This window comes from Mauremys mutica, chromosome 1 (assembly GCF_020497125.1).
Source record: "Mauremys mutica isolate MM-2020 ecotype Southern chromosome 1, ASM2049712v1, whole genome shotgun sequence".
NCBI lineage: Eukaryota > Metazoa > Chordata > Testudines > Geoemydidae > Mauremys > Mauremys mutica.
The window spans coordinates 84,723,506-84,746,925 of record NC_059072.1 but is presented as its reverse complement, the minus strand read 5'-3'; the positions used below and the strand labels follow the sequence as shown (position 1 = coordinate 84,746,925).

Sequence of the window (23,420 nt, the reverse complement as noted above, 5' to 3'; positions counted from 1 at the left end):
ACATTTTATAGCTACAAAATTCTATAGTTTGTTCGTATATCAGCATTTAATTTAAAAAATGCTTTCATTATGATCTGTCAGAATTCATTATATGAGTACACTCAAAACACTGCTCAACTGTGGTCTATGAATAAGTTATTTCTTTTACAGATGTCCAACACAAAAAAGTAATACCATGTAGAAAAATGAAAACTGAAAGTCATTGTGAATTTCAAAATATCATTATTTAATTGTTGAAAAAATACTTATGATTGAAAGGAAACTAGAATTTCACTCACAGTCTTTTTGTTGTCATTACTGAACAAGTATGAGATTTCCTTTACAAGGCATACTTTGACAGAAAAATATAAATGAAATATGTAACGTACCATTATAGATAAGCCAACACAAATGCTCCTGAGGTAGAGCCACCTGCATAATGAGTCGTAAGGAGGACAAGATATTGAAACACATCTGCAGAGATTCTTGATTCTGGAGATTTCTATCACTGATGCATACCATCTGGTAAATGCAAATATTCCTTCCTTGCAAAGCATGGAACTAAGGTGTATGGGAACAGAAGTAAAATAAGAAATACTGTCTTTTAAAATATTTATATTTATCAGTTTTCACATTAGCAAAGCACGACAAAATATTAAACATGCGAAAGTAAAGCATATATCAGAGTTATACCATAACAGTTACAGGGATAGTGACTTAGAGAATAGAGAAGGGGTTATTAAGCTGTGCAGATGGCTTCCATTAGATCCACATGCAGAGAATAAGTTTAATACACTATTCTCCTGCGAGACAGAATGGTAGGAAGGGAGGATAAATAAGGCACTGGACTGGGACTTGGGACAAAAGTAGATTAGTGCCTAAGGTCTAATTCTGTATACATCAATATTATATGGACTAAGCATTCTAATTTAGGCACCTTCCATTTTGAAATTAGATCCTGTGGCATTTCCAAGGTCCATGATGATGGACAAACTCAACACGTAGCAAGTTAAGTAAAGGAAACCATTTCTGGAACTTTAGACTTATTTTAAAAATTATCTCGAAAAAGCAAAATAAAACAGACTAATGAAATCTCTGACCACATTCCCTTCTTGAGGCTGAACAGTCTTTAAATACCAAAACAAACAATAGCTCTCATATTTCCAGAGCTCCCTGTCCTGGATTCTAAGCAAATCACCTCATTCCATCTCTTCCCAGAAAAAAAAAATCTAAGGCTCTTTTTAAGGCTTTACCCATAACTAAGGTCAGCTGTACCTGATCATCACAAGTGCTTTCCCAGTTATCCTAGCTCAGGGAGAAATTCAAATACCCACATTAGTGTCTGGTGCAGCAGAGGCACTGCTGGGACAGAATGCATTATTTTTGTGATGCCTTCCTCTCACCTTGCCCTGCCTTACTCATACCAAAGGACCTATCACAAGCCCTTGGTCTCTTGTAGCGATAACACAAAGGAATGTTTACACCTTCCCTGAGGTCATTTGGCTTTCCTACAAATTTTCATGATTTACAGATGAAACTAATGACCATGTAAATCTATTAATCAGTCTATTTTATTTAATACCCAGAAAATAATATATTGATAGTAGTGTGATGCTGCTTTGTCATCAAGCAGCTTATGTGTAGTATTTTTACACAGAAATACTGCACAAATTACAATACAAAGTTCTAATTGTGTTGACTGCCTTGTTTTCATATAAGGTAGGAACACAAAAATTGACACAATCAATCAGCGACCAGTCATCAACTTTGGTCTATATCCTGTCTTTGACAGTAGTTTATACCAGCTGTTCTGGAGGAGAAACCCTGGTCATGGAATAACCTGCCCACAGGAAAATTGTCTACCTAACCTCAATTAGTTAGAGGTTGGATTATGCCTTGAAGCATGAGGGGTTATATCCCTTCCAAAACTTTTTTTAAATCATTAATTATATAACTCTGGATATTCTCAGCATTCATATAATTGTGAATCCTTTTTTAACCTCAATGACATCTTGTGGCAAGGAGCTCTGCAGACATGTGTGTTATTTCCTATTCTGGATATGTGACCGATTAAAGAACTCCAGGTATTAGTAAATCTACCTCTCGTTAGTGCAACATTCTGATATACATTTGTTGAAGCTTAATAAAGGCCTCTTATTTTGAAATCATTAACATTTTTGTTAAAACTCTTTCTTGTTTATACCTACCGTAAGTGCAGCACTTTTATCACCAAAACCATTTGGAAAAAACACGGACTTAAATTGATTCACATCTGCTATTACCTCATCAAGGTTTATTGAACTGGACTGCTGAAGATACCGTCCATAGCACTGTAAAAGTGCTAGCTTATATTCCTGGAATGTGAAGAATATGTTATTCATAGATTTTGCATTTTATTTTTCTGTGCAATTATAAAATGTATATTATACTTTTTTACACTCATTTAACAAATGGCAATGTAAAACAATAACTGGAGGTGAAGTAGACTCACTCAGGCCTATGCTGAAAAGTCAGGAAAACATTTTGTAATGTAGTTTACAATGATAAAGTCATCCACAGAAAGCATTAGAATCTTTGGAGTAATCAAATATGAGTCAGGGTTTTTTTTATTCAGAAACATGACAAATACCTGACACTGGATTTAAAATATAGACAGAAAGAGCATAAGAAAACAATGAGACAATACTGGTCAGCATTATGAGCAGTGGTCTCATTCCAGATGCCTAACTCTTAATAAGAATGCTACGTAATTTCTGAATAGATGACACCTGGAATCAAGGTGTCTGCTAAGAGACTGGAACTTGTTTATTGGTGGCAGCACAGTGGATGACAATGGAAAAGAGTCAAGAACATGCATTTGTGAGGAAAAGGATAGCATGAGGGTTTGAAGATGATAAAGGTAGGGGAAGGCATTGGTGCTTGTCTAGGATGGGGAGTTGGCAGCAACTGGGAGGGGAGGCAAAGGAAAAGAAGGTGTTTGTGGGATGGATGATAGTGGATAAATCACTTGATAATTGCCCTGTTCTCTACATTCCCTCTGAAACATCTGGAGCTGGCCACTGTGGGAAGACAGGATACTTGCTTAGATGGACCACTGGTCTGACCCGGCATGGCCATTCTTACGTTCTTATGATGAAGGGCTGCATCTTCGGCCACCAAAAATGTTAAGAAACTAGTCCTCATGTTTCAAAGTCACCAAAGTAGCCAGCCAGAGGAGAATCATGACAAAGTTTAAGTACTTAAAGCCATGGGTGGCCATAGATACAGCCCTTAAAATAAAGGATCTCATCTTTGATCAGGAAGTTGGAGTTAGATGGTGGTCACTGGCAGCATTCTGAGTCACCATGACTGCTGCAAATGGGTCAATAGATAATGAGAATCAAATGAGGGACAGCAAATCCCCATGTATTAAGATGTTGGCAAAATTACAAGCTCTTTCTCCTAGGCCTGGTCTACACTAGGACTTTAATTCGAATTTAGCAGTGTTAATTCAAATTAACCGCGCACCCGTCTACACCAGGAAGCCATTTAATTCGACCTACAGGGCTCTTTAGTTCGAATTCGGTACTCCACCCCGATGAGGGGAGTAGCGCTAAATTCGACATGGCTATGTCGAATTAGGCTAGGTGTGGATGCAAATCGAACTTAGTAGCTCCGGGAGCTATCCCACAGTGCACCACTGTGTTGACGCTCTGGACAGCAGTCCGAGCTCAGCTGTTCTGATCAGCCATACAGGAAAAGCCCCGGGAAAATTTGAATTCCTTTTCCTGTCTGGCCAGTTGGAATCTCAATTCCTGGTTGGACATCGTGGCGAGCTCAGCAGCACTGGCAGTGATGCAGAGCTCTCCAGCAGAGGAGTCCATGCAATCTCAGAGTAGAAAGAGGGCCACAGCATGGACTGACCGGGAAGTCTTGGATCTGATCGCTGTGTGGGGCGATGAGTCTGTGCTTTCGGAGCTGCGCTCCAAAAAACGGAATGCAAAGACCTACGAGAAGGTCTCCAAAGCCATGGCACTCAGAGGATACAGCCGGGATGCAACGCAGTGCCACGTGAAAATCAAGGACCTGAGACAAGGCTACCAAAAAATCAAAGCGGCAAACGGACGCTCCGGAGCCCAGCCCCAGACATGCCGCTTCTACGAGGCACTGCATGCCATTCTCGGTGGGTATGCCACCACTGCCCCACCAGTGACCGTGGACTCTGAGGATGGGATAGTGTTGACGGGCAGTTCCTCGGCGATGTTCGCCGATGGGGAAGATGAGGAAGGGTTTGTGGAGGACGAGGCAGGCGACAGCGGTTACAATACTGCTTTCCCCGACAGCCAGGATCTCTTCATCACCCTCACAGAGATCCCCTACCAACCCTCCCCGGCCGTTAACCCGGACTCCGAATCAGGGGAAGGATCAGTCGGTAAGTGCTATAAACATGTAAACATTTATTTTTTAACAAAACAGGAATAAAAACTATATAAAAAGAAGGTCAATGCATATAGGGATCGAACAGAAATCCTCTTGGGACAGTTCCACGAAGCTGTCGGAGAGGTACTCGAAAAGCCTCCGCAGGAGGTTCCTGGGGAGAGGTGCCTTATTGGGTGCTCCGTGGAAGCACACTCTTCCGCGCCAGGCCATCCTGAGGTATAGTGGGAGCATTGCCTCGACCAGCATGGCAGCATAGGGCCCTGGTCTGTGCAGGGATTCACGCAGCATGCGCTCTCTGTTTCTCCTGGAGACCCGCCTCAGGGTGATCTCGCTCGGCGACTGCTGCATCTAATTAGGGGAATTACTTTAATGTTACTATTGTGAATGCTTGACTTTTCCTTTGCATAACAATGACCGTCGTTTAACAGCCACGTGTTGGAGGCTGCAGAGGAAAAGCATACATGGATCTTTCCCGGGGACAGCCACGAGGGGCTGGAACAGGGTCAGACTTTATGCTTTCCAGATTGCCTGCAGCAGGAGGGCACTGCTATCCATTAACTGTTAAGCAGCCTAAAGTTTACGGCTTACCAGGCCTGGCTGCTACACGGATTCTGCTGTCCTGCCCCGCTTGTCCGATCTCCAGTGCAAGACCCCAGGCAATGAAAGCGAATGCCGAAAATTCGAACTTGTCCTGAGAGCACATGAGATTAGGTGCCCTGTATGGTCTTGTTCACAGAAACTGAGTAGACTGTGTTCAGTGTTCGCAAACATGTATCTTTGCAAGGAAATCACTTCCTTTTTCACATCACACAGCTGCGGCTCTTTCCCGAACTGCCCCGGCATCCCCCTCACAGAGGCTGGCACAGATTAGGCGGCGAAAGAAAAAGACTCGGGACGAGATGTTCGCTGAACTGATGGCCTGCTCCAGAGCCGAGGCGGCCCAGCAGAGCCAGTGGAGGGAGACCCTCTCTCAGCAGCAGCGCTCACACAGTGAACGGGAGGACAGGTGGCGGCAGGAAGACCAGCAGACGACTCAAACGCTGCTTGGACTAATGAGGGAGCAAACGGACACGCTCCGGCGCCTTGTGGATGTTCTGCAGGACCGCAGGCAGGAGCAGAGAGCCCCCCTGAACAGTATCTGCAACCGCCCTCCCCCGCCTGTGACGTTATTGATATAAATGGGGACCATATAGAACATGGGTTGCAACCAAGGTCCTGTAGTGGCTCCAAATCCTAAGTAAAGGGGGTCATATAAGGTGTCTAAGACCAGGTTCTGGGTTGCTGATTATAATTATGCTGTCTATATGTCTGTATCATTTTTAGTTGAAGTTATGAATGTTGGCTCTATGCTGTCTGTATTTCAAGTTTGTGCTGTGCTTCTGGGGGAAGCCTCCCAGACAAGCTGGTGTTAGCTCTGCCTAGCCTGTTTGATGGCCCATTAAGGACCGTCAGCTACACAATGGACCCATGGAGAGAAGGCAGACACGCCTTGTGACTCAGCAAAGTATGCAGGGACTGGCCCATGTGACTCCAGGCTCCATTTTGCTGTAAATTTCCACAGTGAAGACAAAGAGGTTCTTACACCTGGAAAAGTCTATATAAGGCTGATGCTTCATCTCCATCTTGTCTTCAATCCTGCTTCTGACCTCTGGAAGGACTTTGCTACAAACTGAAGCTTTACACAAGGGACTGAACGACCCATCCCAGTGGGGGATGCATTCCAGAGACTCAATTTGAACCTGCAGTTTACTCCAGCACTGCTGCAAGCCTGAACTAAGAACTTTGCCATTACTGTATGTAATTGATTCCATTTAACCAATTCTACCTCTCATTTCCACCTTTTTCCCTTTGTAAATAAACCTTTAGATTTTAGATTCTAAAGGATTGGCAACAGCGTGATTTGTGGGTAAGATCTGATGTGTATATTGACCTGGGTCTGGGGCTTGATCCTTTGGGATCGAGGGAACTGTTTTCTTTTATTGGGGTGTTGGTTTTCATAACCATTCATCCCCAGGACGAGTGCACTGGTGGTGATGCTGGGAGACTGGAGTGTCTAAGGAAATTGCTTGTGTGACTTGTGGTTAGCCAGTGGGGTGAGACCAAAGTCCTTTTTGTCTGGCTGGTTTGGTTGGCCTTAGAGGTGGAAAAACCCCAGCCTAGGGCTGTGACTGCCCTGTTTGAGCAATTGGTCCTGATTTGGCACTCTCAGTTGGGTCCCGCCAGAATCGCTCCGTCACACCGCCACAAAGTCCTGTCCCCCCCCTCACCCAAAATCACAAGAAGGAGGGGCGCTAGGGGCCGTGAAAACTGTCACTCCACCCCAGCAAAGCGCTCATGTACCAAACAGCTCTCATTCCCTAAAGTATGAGAATTGCTTGCCTTCCTGGTTCACCCGATCCCAAATCCCAGTTTCATCCCCCAACTGTGTAGTTGAGTATTAAAAATAGTTTGCTGTTCATTACTGTTTCCGTCATGTTTCTTTGCAGAAGACTTTGTGTGAAGAGGGGGAGGGGTTTGTTAATTGCATAGGACAGCCACCATTAACAGGGTACAGACATGGGGACAGGATCAACAGCAGGTCACACACAGAGTGCAGTCACTAGGCACCCGGGTCACTCTGCGAGGTGTCTGCTGCCCCAGGTCAGTCTGGGAGGTGTATGTTGCCCCAGGGTCCGAGCGCCTGGCATCCACAAATGGCAAGGCAGGCTGCCCTTACCATGCCCTTCCACCCTAGCCATGAACCTCTCCGATGCCCTGAGCCCCAGCCAGAGCCATCATCCCCCCACACCTACTCAACCTTCCCACACACCCCTCACCCCTTCCTGCAAACCCACCCCTTCCTGCACACCCTCCGGTAACCGTCCTCCCCCCAGAGACCGCTGTAGGAGCAGGAGCCTGTCAGTCCTCGAGTGTAGAAGCGGTCTGTACATCACTGCACACCGTACCCACCACAGTCTGCGTCCCTGTTGGAACCCTTGAACGAGAATTCGTTAGTAAAGAAAACTTTGTTAATTAAAAATGTCCCAATAACTTTATTTTTAAACGTCTGTTGGAAGGGGGGAAACCTGGTGAATGGGGTATGTAACCGCTGAAAAAAGTCAATAGTAACTGAAACAGCGGCAGGTTCAGCTTCTCTGTAAAGAGACTGGACAGTCACAGGTTACCCTGCTCTCTGAGGAACCTAGCTTTCAAAGCCTCCCGGATGCACAGCGCTTCCCGCTGGGCTCTTCTAATCGCACGGGTGTCTGGCTGAGCGTAATCAGCAGCCAGGCGATTTGCCTCAACCTCCCATCCCACCATAAAGGTCTCCCCCTTGCTCTCACAGAGATTGTGGAGCACACAGCAAGCTGCAATAACAATGGGGATATTGGTTTCGCTGAGATCCGAGCGAGTGAGTAAGCTCCTCCATCTCCCCTTGAGACGTCCGAAAGCACACTCCACCACCATTCTGCACTTGCTCAGCCGGTAGTTGAAGAGCTCCTTGTCACTGTCCAGGGCGCCTGTATAGGGCTTCATGAGCCAGGGCATTAGCGGGTAGGCTGGGTCCCCGAGGATCACTGTAGGCATCTCCACATCCCCAACACTTACTTTGTGGTCCGGGAAGAAACTACCTTCCTGCAGGCGTCTAAACAGACCAGAGTTCCTGAACACACGCGCGTCATGAACCTTGCCCGGCCACCCGACGTAGATGTTGGTAAAACGTCCCCTATGGTCCACCAGTGCTTGCAGCACCATTGAAAAGTAGCCCTTTCGGTTAATATACTGGCTGGCCTGGTGGGCCGGTCCCAGGATAGGGATGTGAGTGCCATCTATAGCCCCACCGCAGTTTGGGAATCCCATCGCGGCGAAGCCATCTATGACGACCTGGACGTTTCCCAGGGTCACTACCTTTGAGAGCAGTAGGTCAACGATTGCGTGGGCTACTTGCATCACAGCAACCCCCACGGTAGATTTGCCCACGCCAAAGTGGTTCAGTACTGACCGGTAGCTGTCTGGCGTTGCAAGTTTCCAGAGGGCTATGGCCACTCGCTTCTGCACACTCAGGGCTGCTCGCATCCGGGTGTCCTGGCGCTTCAGGGCAGGGGCCAGCAAGTCACACAGTTCAAGGAAAGTGCCCTTACGCATCCTGAAGTTTCGCAGCCACTGTGATTCATCCCAGACCTGCAGCACTATGCGGTCCCACCAGTCCGTGCTTGTTTCCCGGGCCCAGAATCGCCGTCCCATAGCATGAACGTGACCCATTGCCACCATGATCTCCGCGGCGCGGGATCCCGTGCTTTGTGAGAGGTCTGTGCCACTCTCACACTTCATGTCCTCACCGCGCTGCCGGAGCCTCCTCGCCCGATTTCTCAGCAGCTGACTGTGGAAGAGGTGTTCGATAAGGTGCGAGGAGTTGACAACGGCCATAAGTGCAGCGATGATCGCAGCGGGCTCCATGCTCGCAGTGCTGTGGCGTCCGCGCTGTCACTGACCAGAAAAGTGCGCGAACAGAGTTCCCGCCGGCGCTTTCAGGGAGAGAGGGCGGGAGTGACGGTTGAATGACGACAGTTACCCAAAACCACCCTTGACACATTTTTCCCCCAGCAGGCATTGGGGGCTCTACCCAGCATTCCAATGGGAAGCGGGGACTGCGGGAACTGTGGGATAGCTGCCCAAAATGCACCGCTTCCAATGTCGACGCTTGCCCCGTTAGTGTGGACTCACAAAGTCGAATTAGTGTCCTTAGTGTGGATACACAAATTCGAATTCATCAGGTCGAATCCACAAATTCGACCTAAGTTAAATCGAACTACTCTTGTAGTGTAGACATACCCCTAGTTATTCCCCCTTATGAGAGTTTATTGGGCTTGCTGTTCTCGATGCCCGGATAGTACGTCAAAATGAAGTTAAATCTGGAGATGAAAAAAGAGCATTGGATCAGGTTTTTTGTGGTCTGCAGATATTCCAAATTTTTATGATCTGTAAATTGTAGGACTGTAAATTGCATGCCCTTGAGATGGTGGTGCCAATCTTCAAAGGCAGCTTTATTGGTGAATAGCTTTGTATTGCACATCTCATAATTCTGCTATGCGAGTGTGAGTTATGGTAGTAATATGCACATGGATGGAGTAGATTCCAGGGTCCATGGCATGGTGATAGTACTGCTCTAACTGCCACATTGGTGTGTCCACCTCAACTATACAAGGTTTTGCAGGATCTGAGTGCAAAAGAATAGACGCTGACATAAATGCCTCCTTTAAAAGGTCAAAGACAGACTTAGCTTCCCGTGTCCAGGCAAATCAGACATTCTCCCAGAGCAATGCAGTCATAGTGGACCACCAATTCTGCAAAATCCTTAATAAAACATCAGTACAAATTTGAAAATCCAAGGAAACGTTGAACTTCATGCACATTTCTTGGGGTTGCCCAGTTCGTGATTGCAAGTACTCTGACAGTCTATGTTGGTGTCACTTGGAGAGACTATATAACCTAGAAATTCCTGGTCAAACTCACATTTTTCTAATTTTGCATATAACCCATGCTCACAGAGATGTTTCAGCACTAGGCAAATGTTTTGGTCACAGAGGAATTGATCTGAAGTGTCCCTAAAAACGTCTTTAACAAAATGCTGAAGAGTGGTTAGTGTTCTTGAAAGACTAAAAGGCATCACAAGATAGTTAGAATAGTCATGAGCTCTGGTTCCAATAGGGTGTAAATCACCCAAACAGGATCTTGGTCCTTGCTGGAGATTGATGGGACATTAGTAAGGCCGATGAGGAGATAAAGTGTCCGCATTCTTATTGAATAGGTTGAGGCCAAATCCACCACAATATAGACATGGGCCAATTTCATGGCAATGCTCCTTCTCTTGACCAGTGAGATGCATCCACAGCTGACCTGCATGGCTGGCCCCCTGGCATGGGGGAGAAAATAGAGGACTCTGTTATGATGGGGAAAATCGGGGGAACCTCATATGGCAGGAGGGGGAAACGGGGAACAGAGCCCCAGCATGGGGGGATGGTGGGAAAGGTGGCCTACAGAGCCCCTGGCATGGGTGGTGGGGAATAGGGCAGGGTTGATTAAAATCAATAATTTAAAAACAAATTAAAAATCAGATTTTTTTAAAATTTAAATTAAATACAAGTTTACGTTTTAAAATTAAACCTATTTATAATCCAATCTATGTTGAAGTCTAAACTTATTATACTCTATTAAAACTTAATATGCAACTTAAATGCAAAAAATATTACATTCTACATGTTTGTTGCCAAGTTTTAAAGAAAGTTCCATCAGGTAAGTGTTTTGAGTCACTGGCTAAGCACATGGAACAAGAGTTTATTAAAGTGCTAAACCAGCTTTTGCCAGTAGTTGCTTCTTGTTAATATTTTCTTAATTTCAGCTTATTCAACTAGTTCAGTTCAATGACTAGTTCATTCAAAGTTAAGAAACCAATTAGGCACTGAAAATGCAGTAAAGCTTGTTTCCCTTTTCCAATCTATGAATAAAAACTACATGTGAGAATATATGCTACTAGTTCTAAAATCTTGAAGGACATAGTGAGCAGACCCAATCAGTTAAATTCACTAACTACAGATAATACTTCCTTTGTTTATTAAATCAGTTAGTTTTAAAAGCAAGACATGTTTTGATAAACATTTTCTTATTTACCCAGAACATATAAAGTAGTTTTATTCGATTTTTAAAAGGCTGCTTTTGTGCATTTTAAATTGAATTTCCAGCTGAACAGAGCTGTGCACAAACTGCAAGTAAAAAAAATTACTCATCATCTAGTTAATAAGAAATGTATCATTCACCATTTTCTAATTTAGCAAAAATGTAAATATTAAGCATCTGAATAAAGGTATGTTAAGCTATATAATTATTTAAATAAATGTATGTAGATACAGTGTATCCTCTTGGTTAGTCAAAAAAAGCACCACATTTAGTGCAAAGGTTAAATTTGTTGTAAGTTAACATATTTTAATAGTTACCAATCAACTAATATCAACCTTTCTTGAGGAAAATAACTAAAGTATAAATGCTAAACATAATTAAAAATAATTATTTAAATCCAGGTTTCTTGCTTGCTGATTTTAATCATGATTAAAATCAGTTATTTAAACTGCTTTGATTAATCAACCCTGGAGGGGTGGTAATGAAGGTTCACACAGACTCCCTAGCATGGGGGGGTGGGGAAATGGGGAATCCTGCTATGGGAGGAGGGAAAATTGGGGGCAATGGATATAGATAGAACTTCTGCCATGGGGGAGAAAAAGAGAGACCCTGGAACAGGTGGGAGGGAGAAATTGGGAACGCAGAACCACTGGAGGGAGAGAATGGGGGAATCTCGCATGAGGCACACATAGCCACTGCCATGGGAAGAAGGGCAGAATGGGGTACACACTAAGCCCTTTCCATGGGGATTAGAGAAGAATGGAGGGCATGTGGGGGATGTGAAAACAGGGGTGCACACAGAGCTGCTGGAATGGGAGACCCGGGTATGGGAGGAGTGGGGAATAGGGAATACACAAAACCCCTGTCAGGGGGAGATTGGGGAAGTTGCAGGGAGTCCTTGAAATAGAGGGGATGGCATGCAGGGAGCTTGTGAGAGGTTCTGGAGGGATGCAAGGAGGCAAAGTATGTGCAAGAAGCTCAGCCTCGGAAGTGTGAAACCCTCTAGTCCTATATAAGTTCAGTTGCAAGTAATTACCTTCCAGCCTTACTCCTGGGGGAATTCTGCACCAAAAAATTTAAAAAATCTGCACACAATATTTTAAAATTCTGCATATATTATTTCTCAACATAAACACACTATAATCACACCAGTATCAATTATTTTGGTAATGTATTTCAAAATACCTGTCAGCAAGTATGTCTGTAACAATACAGACAATGAAAAAGATTCAGAAAATGTTTTTGTCATGTGTCTCTGTGCCCCCTCAGCCATTCCCCTTCCCACATATGACCCTGCACCCCCTTCCCTGTCCCCATGTGGCCAAGCACCTCCACTCCCATTCAGCCCTTGCCCCAGTCGGTCCTTCCCCAATAGCCCTTAGGAAACCCAGTCTGTGACATCCCCCCAGCCCCACACTCTCTGTCCCCCCATATCCCCTGTTTCCTGACCTGGCCCCACAGGGACAGCACTACCAGATAGGCAATCTCTTCCCTTCCCTATTGGCAGCTGGGGCTGCTCCCACCTGGGAGCAGCTGCTCTAGTTTAGTGCCACAGTGGCCCCTGGTGGGCAAAAGGTGGAACTGCAGCAACTTTCCAGCAGAAGTTATTTTCTGTGGGAAAAGATTATACGTGGCACATTAATTATGCATGCACGCAGTGGTGCAGAATTCCCCCAGGAGTAAGTAGTCATTCTTGAACCGTCTCTGAAACTTGGCTAGGAATTAACCCTCAAAATCCCAGGCAATAAACTGGGTTGGCAGGGCCTCCTCTTAAGGACACCCATGGGGAAGGATGTGGTAAGGTTTGAGGTCCTGTTCAGCAGACATCAAAAGACATGTACTCACTAACACAGGTCCATTATTTTTACTATTATTAATTTGTTTTGAAAAAGTGCCTAGAGGCCCCAGTCAGAGACTGCAGCCACACCGTGCTAGCATTATACATACATAATGAAAAGATGGGCCCTGCCTTAAAGAGTTTTTAGTCTCGCATCTTATGTTTAAGACAACAGGTGGACACAAGAAACAGACGGGGGAGCACAATGCAACAGTGAAACAATTATGCTCAGTGTAATAAGCTGTGGCCACAATGCACCAACTGCAATTAGAGTTATTTTTATTAATTTATCTCATATTCAAAACAGCTTCCAGTAAAGTATAATTAAATATTACCCCAACATAGAAACACACAATGAAACACAGACTTGGGAGTTGAATCTTTTCTATTTAATATGACTTACTTTGATCTGAATAAGGAGGTCACCAACTTTCAGAAGTTTTTCACTGTAATACCAATCTGGCAGTTGAGGCTTATACTTGATCCAAATATTAAACAAAGTGTTTGCTCTAAACAAACAGCAGGAGACAAAAGTTACACATTAAAAGCTGGCAACAGACCTGCTATACCAAGTAAATGAATAATAAAAATTCCAGTTACATTAGCCATTAAAGAGCTCTTTCTTTCAAATGCACCTGAAACAATATGAACATTATGAATTTAAAAACCAAGTAATTATTAATATTGATTTGAGCAAACAAGTCAACCATCAAGTTTCAAGCTTTTATCACAATGGATTTACATTAGGATGAATTACCTCCTACATAAGTACTTATCAAAATGTTCTAACATACGAATTCCTTTGAAGTATTCTGACAGGGTCATAAGAGGTGTAAAATGTGTCCCACTTTCCAGCTAATATGAAAAATGTTGAAAATCACTGGATGTTGAAAGATGTTCAGTCTTAAAAAACTATTTGGTATTTTAAATAAACTCAATGGATTACAATGTGGAAAAATCATTAGATTAGAACAAATGAATGAAAAGGACAGAAAAGAAAAATGTCAAAAGTAATAAAGCATGTCAGGCAGTCGTAAACTAAGTAATTACTGGATCCTGAAATAAAAACAGATATTTTTCATACTATGGCATATATCACAGGAATAAGAAGAGAACTGACTAGACAGCCTCTGGCATGAGATGGATCTAGCATGAAATGTACAAGAAAATTACAATAGTTGGAATAGATAAGGACATATGTACTGGGGGTGGGAGAGAAAAAGCAAAAGAAAAACTGCCTTACTAAAGAAGTATTCTAAGGGTATACACTGCAGTTAAACACCCACAGCTGGCCCATGTCAGCTGACTTGCGCTTGTGGAATTCAGGCTGCAGGCTGTTTAATTGTGGTGCAGACATTCAGGAGCCCGAGCCTGAACATCTACACTGCAGTTAAACAGCCCCATAGCCTGAATCCCAAGAGCCCAAGTCAGCTGACGTGGGCCAGCCGTGAGTGTTTAATTGCTTTGTAGACATACCTCCGGCATAATCAGATATCACCAGTGGCCAAAAATGTCACCTTCTGCTGTGCCAGGTTACTACTCTCTTATGTTTCAGTCACAGACCAGACTACAATTATCTATACTGCTATCACCAAGGATGATTTCGTGTAACAAACTCCATCTCTGATTAATCCAACAGGTCTCCAGTAAACTGTAATTGATCCTCAAGGGCAGCCTGCCAGCTAAGTAGAGTGGACTGGCTACTTCATGCCACTACTCTGACTCCTATACTGGCTGTAATTGAATAATGGGGTCCTTCTCTTTAAAACTCTAAATAGATATGACTTTGCTGTCTCAGACCACCTTTCTCTTTGTACTTAATTGAGAAAGCCACATTCAAATGGGGACAGGATAGCTGGTTGGAAACCAGGTTCATACTAACAAGCACAGGGGGTTTTCAGAGGAGGACTCCATTAAAGAATTAAGTTATGAATCTTCACAATGCCAAACATCTGTTTTTGCAGGTAATCCCCTAAGCAATCATAACAGAGCTACTCAGAAGTAACAACTTATAAATAAGGAAGAAGAGAGGAGACAGAGGAGCTACACTTTGAAGACATCCTTTTCACAGGATTCTTATTCCTGGGTCTTGTGCTCCCTAATATGAAACAAATGGAAGTCTCCAAGGCCCTTACAAGGGCAGCAGGAGTGGGTTGCAGTGCAAGTCACCTCCTCTATTGGTCAAATGACATTTGGGACCCATAAAGCCACCTTTGTAACCTTCCAGTCAGTCCCTGATTTTAGCAGGAAATGAAGGCTCCTCAAAACAGAAATTGGCCAATCACATGAAAAAGAAATAATCTGCTCAGATACAAAAATACAAATATCAAAGAAGAAAGGTATAAATCACCTTCAAATTCCAAGGGGAAAAGAGTGACCTTGGTGTAATGTAGGCCCTCAGCCTTCTATTGGACCTTAAAAGGGAAGTGGATAAATTCATGGTGGCTAAGTCCATAAATGGCTATTAGCCAGGATGGGTAAAGAATGGTGTCCCTAGCCTCTGTTCGGCAGAGGATGGAGATGGATGGTAGGAGAGAGATCACTTGATCATTGCCTGTTAGGTTCACTCCCTCTGGGGCACCTGGCATTGGCCACTGTCGGTAGACAGATACTGGGCTAGATGGACCTTGGTCTGACCCGGTACGGCCATTCTTATGTTCTTATGTTCTTACATTAGAACCCAGAAATTTGTAATATAACTGATCTAAGGTTTCAGTACTTAACTATCAGATGCAAAGGCTCCCTGCACTAATGCAAAACCGAGTTCACAGCTTTATACACTAGTTTTCCAACTTCCTGGCACTTGTAATGGAGAAGTTTACTTCTCTTCTGCAGTGTAAATATATTTGGAGTTAGAAGAGTATTCATCCTTCTCTAAATTCAAATAGTAACTATTGTCACTCAGAACATCAATCCACACCCTCACAAAAAGCTGGACTGACAAAATTATAATGGATTCTCGAGTATATACAAATGCATTAGAAGGCACTGACACTGACGGTGCTGTGATCCTCACTACAAGAGAAACCAGGAGTACCTTTGCCAGGACTGGTGTTTCAAACACAAAAAATGGTCCAACTGTGTTGAGAGTTCCAACAACGCCTGATACAAGGAAAGAGGAAAGCAATACAGCAGCTTTCTAAGCAACCTCAGAGATGAATATCTGTGATCTGGTGAGGTACCTGAATACAAATTGCCACTCAGAATTCCTACCTCCATCTTCCTATACTGAATCTGAAGGGAGGATGCTGAAAGTTTTCATGCAATGCTGCCTGGAGCTGGAAGTTTGGAAGTGAGTGCTCTCTCTCCCTGCATTTCTTGCTGATATTTCTTATTTGGAGATGATAAATGTCAGATGAACTGCTCAGTACTACTTACTTCAAGGATAAAGACTAAGAGGGCATCAGTTCCTAGCTTCAAGGTGGACAGGGCAGAATAATTGGGATGTGAAACTGCCCTGCTGGGCCTTGAAGTGAGCTGAGTCTGTGCTTATATAGGCAGCACCTGCAGAATCCCAGTTCTTAGCAGAAGAGCTGATTTAGGTTTTCACTTCAAGGATTTCTCCTTCAAAGTATTCTGAAGTGCTGGACTTTCTGGTATTGCAGAAGGGTGCCTCAAGAATGCCTTTGACGCATTCCCCTCATCACTGAGTACTTGGGATGACATTTGCAGATCAGATCCAGTACACATTTTTCTGCGGAACAATGTTTGAAGTTGCTGAGTGGTCTTCCTTCCTCTGAGGAGTCTAGGTGGAGACTGACATTTTAAAAAAGAATAAAGAACAGCCAAAGGAAAGAAAGAATGAATTTCTGAGGCAACAAATGAAGGCTTAAAAAATATCAAAGCACCAAAGTGAAAGATGATGAAGCTCTACAAACAGAGACACCAAAGATATAACATGATCCTATGGCTGGAAATTGAAGCTAGACAAAGTCAGACTGGAAATAAGGCACAATTTTTTAACTATGAGAGTAATTAAACATTGGAACAATTTACTAAGGGTCACGGTGGGTTCTCCATCACTGACGATTCTTAAATCAAGATCGGATGTATTTCCTAGAAGATATGCTCTAAGAATTATTTTGGGGAAGTTCTAGGGCAGGGAAAGGCAACCTTTGGCGCGCAGCTTGCCAGGGTAAGCACTCTGGCGGGCTGGGCCGGTTTGTTTACCTGCCGCGTCTGCAAGTTCGGCCGATCGCGACTCCCACTGGCCGTGGTTCGCCTCTCTAGCCCAATGGGAGTGGCGGGAAGCGGCGGCCAGCACATCCCACACTGCTTCCCGCAGCCCCCATTGACCTGGAGGGGCAAACCACGGCCAGTGGCAGCCGCGATCACCCGAACCTGCCAACGCGGCAGGTAAACAAACCGGCCCGGCCTGCCAGGGTGCTTACCCTGGTAAGCCATGTGCCAAAGGTTGCCAACACCTGTTCTAGGGCCTGCTACAGGAAGTCAGATTAGATGATCACAATGGTCCCTTCTGGTCTTGGAATCTATGAACTCCGCAAGGGAAAAAGTCCAAAACACCAAGTGAAGATGCCAAAGCACCTAGAAGCCGAAATAAAAGCTTGGTCATATACCTGAACATCCCCAACCCCCTGGAAACTGATGCACCCTGATAGTACGCCTGAGCCTAACAGTCATCCTGGATGAAAGAATTATGGAAAAACAAGTGTATCAATTAAAAACCAAAAAAAATGACCTTAGCTGATTAGAAACTGGGAAGGTCTACAACAGAAACGGACACCCAAAGCTGATCACTGCTGGGTTGCAAAGTCAGAGTGCCAGATGGAAAGGTTCAACTGCTCATTGCTTCAGTTAACTGAAAAGTTCCAAGAGTTAGAGTTGGGTGATAGGAAGTTGGTTCATGACACAAACCACCACCACTGTCCAGAGGGATGAAAAATGCTGACGGCTTGGGAAGTTCCACTCTGCTCAGGTGAACAACAAGGAGTCCGGTGGCACCTTAAAGACTAACAGATTTATTTGGGCATAAACTTTTCCACAAAAGCTTATGCCCAAATAAATGTTAGTCTTTAACGTGCCACCAGACTCCTTGTTGTTTTTGTGTGTAAGCAGAGTCAGGATGAGCTCTATCCTGACATCTGGTGGTGAATTGTGGCGAGTTGTGGAAAAGAACTTCAGGGTCTAATCTTGTTTGCATAGGTACACCCACTCCGCCTAGCATGAACCCACAGCAGCCCAAATGTCACTTTGGCTGCTGTGGGATCCCTAGTTTCTCTGTTATTGGGGCAGGAAGAATAAAGTGTTGTTACCCTGATTATGTGAATAAGGACAACGAAACTGTTTTATGCCAAAGGGACTTGCCATCAACTAAGTAGCACTCGCTAGACAAGGGACATGGGTTCCAAAACCTAGTGAATTAAGAGAGGTTGGGGACAGGTATTTGTACCTGATGGGGTGGGCCCCTCTTAAGGGCTTGAAATGCCAATTGTACCTTCTACTCTCTCTAATATAGAATATCAGAGCTAATTTTAATTCTATTAGGAGTCTAGTTACAGGCTGCTGAGCTGAATTCACGTTGGGCTAATGGTGCACCAGCATTGAGGCTCCCCTACTACAAGCTAAAATCACTAAGAGCTGAAATCACTGAGTGCTGGGTGGGGGGCCTGAAGCTATGTTGCTGAGTGGCTGGCGGAGTGGAGCAGCTTGTGGGATAGCTGGTGGAGCGGAGCAGCTGGCAGAGCAGAGCAGTTCGTGGAATGGCTGGAGCGGAGCGGCTGGTGGAGTGGCTTGTGGTGAAGACTGCGGCAGAACCCCCAGGAGAGGCGGGGCAGTCAGCCTCAGACCACGTAAGGTGCCCCTTAACATTGCTGTGCCCTCCCCCCGGGGCTGGAAGGTAAAACTCTGCAGATAAACTTTTGAACTCTAGGGCTGCACTGACCAGGGACAGAGACTTTTGGGTTTTTGGACTTTTGGGTGATCTTTTGGGTTGCTGGACTTAAGACCCTGAGGGGAAAAGGATACTGCCAAACTTACTTGGGGGCAGGTCTTTTGCTCATGGCTTGTGCTATGAATCCTGTTTGTGGTGTTTCCCCAACATATGCTGCATTGTTTCCCTCCTTTATTAAAAGGATTTTGCTACACTCAGACTCCGTGCTTGCAAGAGGGGAAGTATTGCCTCTTAGAGGTGCCCAGGGGGATGGTATGTAATTGTCCCAGGTCACTGGGTGGGGGCTCGAGCCAGTTTTGCATTGCGTTATTGAAACGGAACCCCTAGATATTGAACCCGGCCCGTGTTGCGCCAACTCAGATGGCCAGAAGGGTTACATGTGGATACAGACTAACATGCTACCGCCTGATACTTTCTGCTCAGGTGGTATTTTTCAGAACTACCTGTTTTCCTTGAAGGAAAAAGTAAGTGTATATCATAAAGTCTAGATATTATAGTGATGGTCACCATGCAAATATATATTATAAGCACATATAAAGAGACAGACACCCACAAATGCACAGCATGAATCAGATTTTTTTTCCTGGCTGCTGCATACACAGTACATTATAAAATTTTAGAGATTGTGCATCCACACACATAAGTGCACCCACACATATATACACACATAAAGGTGCACAAATACATATGAATATGCATAGCTATATGATATGCTTACATCCATGTGCATAAAACTGTGTGTGTAAATAGACATGGACAGATACATGTGTCTACATTTGTGTACCTGTGTAGGTGTCCAAGTTATTCCCACTACAGCCTTGCAACCTGACCCTGACAGGACCGGACTAGAAGTGTCGGGTTCAGGTGTGAGAACAACCGGACCTTCTTAGGCTTGGGTCATGTCATCTCTGATCACCTCCTCCTGCCAGTGGGGTCTGCATGGCAGTGGCTGCATGCCCCCAACCTGTCAGGTACCACCACCTTGTTGTGCTCTGTGTGTACTGTGGAGTGAGTGTGCTAAGTTGCAGTACCTTGCACTCTGCAGCACTCACAGCACAGACAGTGAGGCAATGACAGCAGGCAGAAGCGGGGCACGCAGCCACCGCCACACTGACCCCATGAGCAGGAAGCAGCCAGAGACAGATCGCAGGCATGGGGAGCAGAAAGTCCCCACCAGGCCAAGCCCCAAGGAGGAGGCACCAGCGCTCATGCAATTTCAGGAGGAAGTGTCAGGTTTGGATCCAGTCAGTTCTGAAAACAATTCAACATTCTTGCATCAGGTTTGGGTCAGCTGTGCTCACCTCGAATTCGGGCAGCTTTTAAAATTAGGCCCGAGCAGACCTCTAATTCATACCCACTCACTGCTGATTTGTCACTGTCATGGGCAGGGTGACCTGATTTTCATAATGAAAAGCAAGGGCAACTCCCAGGTGGCCAAGTGCAGGGTTGCAACTATCACAATATCTAGTGTTTTTCTTAACCCCCTCACCCAATTATCTGAAGTCATGTGACTACATGAGACTCAACATAAGTTTCTAGACTTCATGATTGTGCAGAAAAGCTGAAAAACACAAACCCTAACAGCTGAAAAAACAGAAGGCAAATAAGAACCCAACAAGTAAGATTTTTTTTTTAAATCTCAATTTTTAAGCAAATTTCGGTTTTTGTTTTTAAACACCTGGAATTGGGAACACTGTAAAGTGCATGTGACACTAGATGGAAATCCAGCATAGTGGAAAGGAGGGTGCCAAATTTGAGCCGAAGAGAAAATCTGAGTAGATGGTTGGGGGACAGGAAGATTAGAGTGGGGGGGAGGCATGATGGATGAGAGCTACAAAGAGCAGATAAGGGAGCCTGCAGGGGCTGACAGTAACTGGATGGGAATTGACAGGGTAATTCAGGAAGACCCAGCAGAAAGAGGCAGTGGCTGGAGGAGACTGCCAGGGAAGGGGGCAGCAGGAAGAGACAGTAGATTCAAGGGGATTGCAGGAGGGAGGCAAGGGGCTGGATGAGGATTACAGTGGGAGGGATGAGGAGCAGTGGTTGGAAGAGGACTGTTGTGGAGGAAGATATGTGGGATCAGGAGCCAGAGAGGGATTGCAGGGGGTCAGGGTCCAGATGGCTGTTGCAGGGGAAAGTGGGGATGGGGGGCAAAGTCTAGATGGTGGTTACAGGGGGCAGTAGAGGGGCAGAGTCCAGATGGCTGTTGCGGAAGGAGGTGGGGACAGAATCCAGATGAGGGTTACACAGGGAGGCAGCAAGGTCCGGATGGAGGTCTGCAGGTAGCAGTGGGAGGTTGAGGGAGCAAGAGCTGGATGGCTGTTGGAGGGCACAGGGTACGAATGTGGGACTGCAGGAAGTGGTGGGGAGGAGGGTTCAGATGGGGCTTGTTGGGGGGAGCTACAGGGTCCCCAGGGCTGGACATGGGAGAGACAGCAGGGTCCAGATGGGAGTTACAGAGGGCCTGTGGGGTCCCTGGGGCGGGACAGGATGAGCAGGGTCTGGATGGGAGTTATGGGAGGGGGGCTACAAAGTCCCCAGTGTGAGGGCTACAGGGGATCTGCAGGGTCCCCGGGGGGAGGGGCAGGATCTGGATGGAGGTTAAAAACATAAGAATATAAGAACAGCCATACTGGGTCAGACCAAAGGTCTGTCCAGCCCAGTATCCTGTCTACTGACAGTGGCTAATGCAGGTGCCCCAAAGGGAGTGAACCTAACAGGTAATGATCAAGTGATCTCTCTCCTGCCATCCATCTCCACTCTCTGACAAACAGAGGCTAGGGACACCATTCCTTACCCATCCTGGCTAATAGCCATTAATGGACTTAACCTCCATGAATGTATCTAGTTCTCTTTTAAACCCTGTTATAGTCCTAGCCTTTACAACCTCCTCAGGCAAAGATTTCCACAGGTTGACTGTGCGCTGTGTGAAGACTTTCCTTTTATTTGTTTTAAACCTGCTGCCCATTAATTTCATTTGGTGGCCCCTAGTTCTTATATTATGGGAACAAGTAAATAACTTTTCCTTATTCACTTTCTCCACACCACTCATGATTTTATATATCTCTATCATATCCCCCTTAGTCTCTTTTCCAAACTGAGAAGTCCTAGCCTCTTTAATCTCTCCTCATATGGGACCCGTTCCAAACCCCTAATCATTTTAGTTGCCCTTTTCTGAACTTTTTCTAATGCCAGTATATATTTTTTGAGATGAGGAGACCACATCTGTATGCAGTATTCAAAATGTGGGCCTACCATGGATTTATATAAGGGCAATAAGATATTCTCCGTCTTATTCTCTATCCCTTTTTGAATGATTCCTAACATCCTGTTTGCTTTTTTGACTGCTGCTGCACACTGTGTGGTTACAGGGTGGCAGCTGCAGAGTCCCCGGCATGGGGGGCAGGGTCCAGATAGGGGTTACAGGGGGCAGGGAAGCTGCAGCATCCCAGGAGCGGGATAAGGTGGGCAGGGTCTGGATTAGAGTAACGGGGGGGGGGAGGAGGAGGGGAAAGGAAAGGTGGCTGCATGATCCCCAGGGTGGGATGGGGGCCTGGGTCCAGATAAGTTATGGTGCAGGGGTGCTGCAGGGTCCAGGTGCAGGGGGGCAGGCTCTGGATCAGAGAGGGTTACGGTGCAAGAGGCTGGGGACAGGGGCTGGATAGGAGTTACAGGGGTGCTGCAGGGTCCCCGTGGTGGGGTGGCAGAGTCCAAATGAGGGTTAAGGTGCATGCGGGGGATAGAGGTTATGGGGGGGCTGCTGCAGGGTCCCTGAGATTGGGTGGCAGGGTTCAAATGAGGGTTACATTGTGGGGGGGCTGCAGAGTGCGGGTGGGGGGGCAGGGTCTGGATATGGGTTGGGGAGGTGCAGGGTCCTGGTGCAGGGGGGCTGGATCCGGATGAGGGTTATGGTGCAGGGGGGCTGCAGGGTCCGGGTCCGGATGAGGGTGGAGGGTGCCGGGGCGATGTGTCGCGGGAAGTGCCCCCAGTGGCCGGGCCTGACACCCGGAGCAGGCGGCGCCCCCGGCAGCACCTTACCGGCCCCCGCCCCGCCCGCGCTCTGCCTGTACCCGCGTCTGTGCAGCTCCTGCCCCCGCGGCGCGGCCGCCCCCACGCTCCGCAGCCGGCGCATGAAGCCCAGGAAGTCCCGCAGCTCCGACTCGAAGCTGTCGATCACCGGGTTCCCCGGCTCCAGGGCCCCGAAGAAAGTAGCCGGCGGCGGCTGCAGCCCCGGGCGGGGAGGCGGCGGCTGGGACCCGGCCTGCGCCATCATCCCGCTGCCCTGTACACACCGGCGGTTGCTTAGCAACCGGATCAAGGGGCGGGGGCGGCGTGTGCAGGCTGCTGCTCTGGCTGGTGTTTGCGCCCAGCGCGTCCTGGCAGGGAGCGGGGAGCGCTCAGCTGGGTTTTAAACAGCCCCACTGGCCCGAGGGGAGAATATACGGCCAGGTGGGATGACCAGCCCGGCCAGTGTGACCTTGGCCAATGGCCGAAGGGGCTGGAACTAGGGGTGCTGAACACCCTCTGGCTTGAAGTGGTTTCCATTAGCTACAGGGGCAGCAAAGAGTCTTGTGGCACCTTATAGACCAGGGGTTGGCAACCGGTGGCTCGCGGCTCGCC

The 23,420-nt window shown here is 46.2% G+C and overlaps 1 protein-coding gene across 2 annotated transcripts in view; it reads right to left on the bottom strand.

Moving 5' to 3' along the window:
• Window positions 1-23,036, bottom strand: part of CFAP54 (cilia and flagella associated protein 54) — a 220,844-nt gene extending 197,808 nt beyond the window's left edge. For both annotated transcript variants that reach the window (XM_045000813.1, XM_045000816.1), the window contains exons 1-4: window positions 22,871-23,036; window positions 13,293-13,398; window positions 2,187-2,333; window positions 369-540 (exon numbers count right to left, since the gene is read on the bottom strand). In XM_045000813.1, coding sequence (XP_044856748.1) covers window positions 369-540; window positions 2,187-2,333; window positions 13,293-13,398; window positions 22,871-22,932 — 487 coding nt within the window. In that variant the 5' untranslated portion in view covers window positions 22,933-23,036. The remainder of the gene's footprint in view (window positions 1-368; window positions 541-2,186; window positions 2,334-13,292; window positions 13,399-22,870) is intronic.
• Between the last annotated feature and the right edge of the window lie 384 nt (window positions 23,037-23,420).